The following is a 6601-nucleotide window of genomic DNA, read 5'->3' as shown; positions in this document are numbered from 1 at the left end:
CTACTAAAGTTAATTTATACTCTAAAGGAATTTATATTATACTAATCAAATTGCCACATGAAATATAAAATCATAACAAAATACATTTGGAAAAACACAAAACGTAGAACACCCTGGGCAATAATAAAAGGAAATAGGGACAAAGGGAAAATGGCACTTTTAAATGAAACGATACATTATCAAGCAGTAGTCATCAAACCATCTGATATTGGTGAAAAAAATAGAAGTAGAGATCAATAGATAAAACTAACAGTGGGAAAATCACAAACAATACAACTCACTAACCCCATGTTTGATAAGATGCAAAATATAAATTACCTAGAAAAGAACTCCCTATTTAGTAAAAACTGCTGAAAAAACTGGAAAGCAGTCTGGCAAGAATTAAGTATAGACCAACACTTTATGTCAAAGGTGTTAAATTCATGGACCACAGGCCACAAACTTCCAAATAAAGTGTGAACCAGATTAAAATAGAATTGGGAAATATTTAACAAAATAAATATAGTAAAACATAGATAATCTTAATTTCTGATTTTTAAGTCAACATGTGACCTAAATGAATGGTTTCTATTTAATTTCAACACTACCTACCATCTCAGGCCATAGTTCACAATTTTAAATGTACACATTACTTTAATATCATTGAAGATCATTCCATGAAAAAACGAGAAGAGAATTAGATCATATGTCTCTCATAGCTTTGGTTATTATAAATTATAAAAGATAAAATAGATAACGAGGAAACAAAAAACTTCTCCAGAGACAAAATTATTGCATCTAGCAAAGAAAGGGTAATGGCTGAATGGGAAAAAAAAGTCTTTGTGGAAAATTTTTTTCAGGTAAGGATTAGTATCAAAGATGTATAAATAATGAACAAGTAAATATGTATATATATGTATATGTTTCTCGATTAGCAATTCACTAAGAAATAAGTAGTCAATAGATGCAAAAAAAAGTGTTCAAACGAGAATTACAAAGCATTTATAATCAAATGAAAGAATGCTCTAAAACACTGAACATAATGAGAAAAAATGCAAATCAAACACAAGTTTCATCTCACAACCTACAAATTGGCTAAGATGACGAAAAATGGCAATTGTCAGTGTTGGAGGAGTTTGGGGATAATAGGCATCCTGATTCATTGCTCTTAGAGACATACAATGGTACAACCGTTTTGGAAAGCTATATGAAAATGAACTGATGAAAATATTCATATCCTTTAAACATCCCAAGGAAGCCATTGAAAAAAAAATTTTTTTAAGCCCAATAAAATCCTCATATAACATCAGATATCTAAAACAACACTTTTTTTGGTGATTGCAACAAAGTGGAATCAAAGTAAATATCCGTCAATCAATTGGGGTAGGGATTAACAGTGGTACATGAATTTAATGTTATATAACTTTGATAAAAATGATGAACATGATGAATAAAGAGAAGCATTGAATGAACTACATGAGCTGAGATAGAGTAAAATATATATGACTATATCAATGTAAATGGAAAGAAATCATTTCACATAAAAAAATTTAAAAATGAATGTAGCAAAATCATAAAGCTCAAGCATGATTCAAAAGAAACCATGAAAGGATAATACCAAGCCATACTTTTGTGGAATTGGGAAGGCTAAGAATGTTATACGTTGCATGTTTTCAATGTATTGGAGGTGCTGATTTTCCCCTCTATCTTTTCTCTTCTCTTTCTTTCTTTGGTACTATTTGTTCTATGAGATTGTTCTCTGGAGTGGGAGGAGAGAAGGATACTAAGGAAAGCTATGATGATATAAAAAAACCAGAAAACTTATTTTAAAAGTACTTAATGTTATATGAAATGGCCTACCATTTAAATACTTAAAAGGAAAAGTTAAATGAGTTATAGGAAGAGACAGTAAATCTATAATAGTGAGAAACCTCAATATAATCCTAGACACAAACTTTTAACTACAACATAATAAGAACTAAGCTTATTATAACAAAGGAAGCAGTGTTGTTATGGCCACTAAAATGCCCACTACATGAGAATTATATTAAAAAAAATCATCCCAAACTTCAGTTTGTTTTTTACTGATATATTTTCAAGAGTATTTTTTAAAAATTGCTTTTACATTTGTACAGTTTACATTGCTTGGCCCATAAATAATACTTGTAAGATTAAATGTATTATGGTTAAAGAGTATTTACTAAGCCCTGCCATGCATACAGAATTTTTTTAATACTGAAAATTGAAAAAAAAAATTAAACTTTGTTCCAATATTACAAATTTAACTATCTCAATTTTAAACCCTGAATACATTCACTTAATCCATAATGCTACTGCTAGTTTCCTAACAAATCTAGTTTTGTAGTGTTAAGAGCTATTGCTTTTTTTGTGTTACCATGTTTTCCCAAAACACTGGACTCACAATATGCAGGAGGCCCTGAATATATCAAGGGTGAAGAAGCTCCCCCAGCTAACATAATCTCTTGTTTGCATCCCAAGCTGAATTCCCTGTGTGTCTTTGAGAGGCAAGACAGGCATCAGCCAGTCTGTGCCAGACTGGGAAAAATGCTTGTGCAGCTGGGGTCCTTTGCAGATAAGCAGACCCTCCTATCTAGTCTAGTGGTTCCAAGAAAAAAGAATATCCCATTGTCTTGTTCCTCCCTTTCAAGGGAGGTTATTGCACCTTTCCCCTCCCATGCTATGCCCTTTCCTGTTTCCTCCTCCTTTTGTCGTAATATCATAAATATACAAACTTTTATAAGGACTGTGAACTCTTGGGGTTCCACATGCATGTATATTTCTCTTGTAATAAACCTGGTTTTCACACGAATCCTGTGATGTTGTTGACAGTAGCACAGTAGACGTCTTATGATTCAGGAATATAAAAATATCAGTTTTAAAATATGAACTGTATAATATATACATTAACATTTGTAGTATTAAATTAGGGATACACTTAAATTTCTGAAAGATATCATAAATAGCAATGTTTTCTCATTTGGTGGTTGCATTTAACAAAATACAATGGTAACATGGGCTAAGTGTCAAAAAAGTCCAAGTTGGGCTTGTACAATATACTGCACCATTTTTTCTCTATCAGTTTTAACAATGTGCATACTTCACAATAAAACAAACCAAAATAAGATCTAAGCCAAGGATTACTCTAAAGAAAAAGAAAACTACTATTTCACAAAAGTGGCTGTATTTCTCCAGCTTTTAAAATTAAAGCCTGTTTCATAGTAGGTTCAAATACCATGTTTGTTTTATTCTGAATAGAAAAACCTGCAGTGTAGTTAATGGACACAACTCATAAACTCAGTAACATCCGAGGAATGGAGCCGGACGACCTGTACCTTTCAAAATGTGTATGACATTCTTTAGCAGTTGGGTCATCATTTGTGTTGGCAAAGCATTTAAAACCACCTGCTAGCTACACAGCTAGCATGGTCTCCATAACTACAGAGTTAAGAAATAATACAATTCTTGCCTTTGTGTCCCTTTTTCTTTTTGGAGTTTGTTGTCCTTTGCCCAATTTGAGTATTAAGTAGCTCGGAGGTTGGACTGGAGAGGTCATCTGTATAGCACGCACGTCTCTGCAGCCGTGGTTTAGGAATGGGTTGCCCAAGAAAGTATCCTTCTTCTTCTGAATCAGAAGAAGAAGTTGAACATAAAGAATCATCGTCACCATAAAATTTAATAAATTTATCAACTACTTGATTCTGTGGTGCATAATCTGGAGTAGCATGAACGTATTGTCCATAGAGCTCAGCATTTTGTACGTAAGCTTGGAGCTCGTGAGCGTGTTTATTTTGATTAAATTTCCCATAGTTATCTGGAGAGTAAGGCCAGTGCTTCTCTTTAGGAGAGTACTTTCTTTCTGTAGTGACGTTCAGTGCATTGTCTGAGCAAGATTTCCTACTTCTTCTGTGGCAATGAGAATGAGGCCGGGGTCCCCATTCCTCAAAATGATAAACTCTTCTTCTAGTCCTTTCACTCATTGGTGGTTGGTTGATTTCAATATTGCCATGGTTTTTATTGTAAATAACATCATCTGAAAATTTAACTTGTGGTCTAGACTGAGACTTAGATCTTCTCAGTATTGGTAGGTGCACTTGTTTCTCTTTGGCCAATATATTTTCTGGACATAATTCAGAACTTAGACTCTTTAAGAATTCAGTGTTTCTATGGAGTGGAGAAGAATTTAAAGTGCCCATATCACTCATTTTTTCACACTCCTCTTTTTCTATTTCCTGGAAGTTTTGTAGAGAATATAATGAAGGTCTTGACTTGTTTTCTTCATCTACTGAAGTCCCTAGAAGAAAAGATGAAGAGGTTATTCCAGTAATCCTGATAATGTAGACAACTAACAATTCAATTCATCATCAAACAGAGGCAGAGCACTTTGCTCTGCTTCACATTTTCTCACTTAAAAAATGGGATTATAGGGTTGTAAAGAAAAAGAAAAAACAGTCAGGTCCCTTCTGGCTTTAAATATATGATTCTATGGTAAGTATACTACTGTCCCTCATTTACTATAAGCATCAAAAGCCTCATGAAATACCACAGGATTTAAATATACTTTGTTATGTTCAACTAGGACCTTTAATAATTATTGAAAAGAATGCCTATACATTTCATTGCAACAAAACATTTAAGTATGAAGAGAAGGGAAGTGAAATTGAGGGCTTAAAAAATTGTGTATAACTTAACTCAGGATTCATATAGCACATTACATTTTAAGAACATATCCTGATCTCATCCCCAAGATAATGAACAAGACACTAAATTCACTTGCCAGTGTTCACACAAACAGTGATAGGGACTGGTTAATATTAAGATTGAGGCAAGATTATGAAATAGCAAAATTGAATCCAAAAACCACATAGGAAACCCAATTTTGCATGATACAAATATAAATGTGAAGCTTGGTCACAAAAATGGCTATTTTATTGCATATTGTGTAATCACCTTTTATGTTGACTTAAATTAAAAAAAAAAAACCCTTCAGTGTCAATTTGCGTTTTAAAATAAAAGACCCCATTTATCCCTTAAGTATACCTGTAATATTAGATAAGGCTAAAGAATCCATAGAGTCCAGGACACTTTGTTCATTTTTCAAGTCAGATAAACACTCCACAGAATCTTCATACCAATGTATTTGATCATGATTGTATCCAGAAGCTCCATGTTCCATATCCAATTCTTGGAGCTTTCTATTGCCAACAGGACCTGGATGACTACCATAAGCAGAATCATCCAATCCATCTTGTGACTGTGACCAATACACCTCTGATTGGTATTTTTGATTGACTAGATTTTGTTTATTTAAATCAGTCTTATTTGTAACCATGTTATTAGCTACCCAGTGCTCACTGGACTGAACGTCCATTTCATTAGGCTGTTGAAAGAGGCCTTTATCGCCATATTTGAGAAGCAGGTGCGTCATATAGTCTTCATGCTCTGCCCATTCTTCAGTATCTTCTGGCAGTTCCTGGTCTCCTTCACTTTTCCAAAACTCTTTATTGACAAAATTCACACCTTGATGTGAGAGGCTCAGATCATCCAGTTTATGAGAAAGAAGGTCCTCGGCATTGTCAGAAAGGTTGAGGTACTTGTAGTTTAGGGCAGTGGACAGAAGCAGAGACTGTCTGCACTGGTCAGTTGACTGACTACTCTTCCCAACACGGATGCTTCTCCGAGAGTCTCTGGATCGGGCAGACTGGAATGCAGAATCTGAGGAATCTGAGGCATGAATATCTTCCCCAAGACTACAGGTTTTGGAGCAATAGATCTGCCCTTGTTTGGGAAGGAAGGGACAACCTAACAGAGGAATTTTACACTGCGCACAGGAAAAGCAAGCTTCTGTGGCATGCCAGTGTTGTCCATTGTAGGTCATTTGAGCATGATCAACACCTATTTTGAAAGAAGATATAAGTTTTCTTAATTTTTAGCCTTATACTACAACACATGGTTCTATCTAAAATTTTTCGTTTTTCTTTTTTTCAGGCTTCCCACCTCATCCTACCCCTAACCTTTCCTCCCAGTCACAGTGATTACACCATTTTAGGCACAAAGACTACTCTCAAGGAGCTTGAAAATCTGTTGTACTTGCTTGTATATCACCAAAAACATTATGACTTATGTAGGGAGATGAGTGATTTTCATACCTATGTGCTCTCCACAGGTCTCACAGTATTCTGCATAAAGAGATTCAAAACAACCGCAGCAAAATGGATGGCCATCCTTCATAATATACCTTTGTCCACCAAGGACAGTTTCACATTCAAGGCAACAGAAGTGTTTCATGTGCCAGTGGCGACATTCGGCTTCTGTGCACTCATCAGCAAAAATTATCTAAAAAATAAACATAGTAGCATTAATTAGCAAGTGATCTTTTATTTCTATACATTAAAAGAGCAAAATGTATTTTGTACAATTGAATGGTTGGTTCCTAAAAAAAAATTTACTTCTTTCAGCTAACAGTTAAATACAAGAACAGATGCAAAATATTTACTCTAATGATCTTAAAGTAGAACATATATAAGATATGAAAAACAATGAACATGATTATACCTTTGGTTAAAAGTAATAATTTATTGACACGATTTGAAAGGAAAGACTA

At 34.2% G+C, this 6601-nt stretch overlaps 1 protein-coding gene across 1 annotated transcript in view; it reads right to left on the bottom strand.

The window, feature by feature from the left end:
- Positions 1 to 2052: 2052 nt before the first annotated feature.
- PRICKLE1 (prickle planar cell polarity protein 1) overlaps positions 2053 to 6601 on the bottom strand; it is a 146524-nt gene continuing 141975 nt past the window's right edge. The window contains exons 6-8 of the mRNA XM_051963553.1: positions 6147 to 6333; positions 5038 to 5892; positions 2053 to 4291 (exon numbers count right to left, since the gene is read on the bottom strand). Of these exons, the coding sequence (XP_051819513.1) occupies positions 3444 to 4291; positions 5038 to 5892; positions 6147 to 6333 (1890 nt within the window). The 3' untranslated portion in view covers positions 2053 to 3443. The remainder of the gene's footprint in view (positions 4292 to 5037; positions 5893 to 6146; positions 6334 to 6601) is intronic.

This window comes from Antechinus flavipes, chromosome 5, assembly GCF_016432865.1.
Source record: "Antechinus flavipes isolate AdamAnt ecotype Samford, QLD, Australia chromosome 5, AdamAnt_v2, whole genome shotgun sequence".
Lineage (NCBI taxonomy): Eukaryota > Metazoa > Chordata > Mammalia > Dasyuromorphia > Dasyuridae > Antechinus > Antechinus flavipes.
The sequence above is the reverse complement of the archived record's forward strand: the minus strand, read 5'-3'. Positions and strand labels throughout refer to the sequence as shown.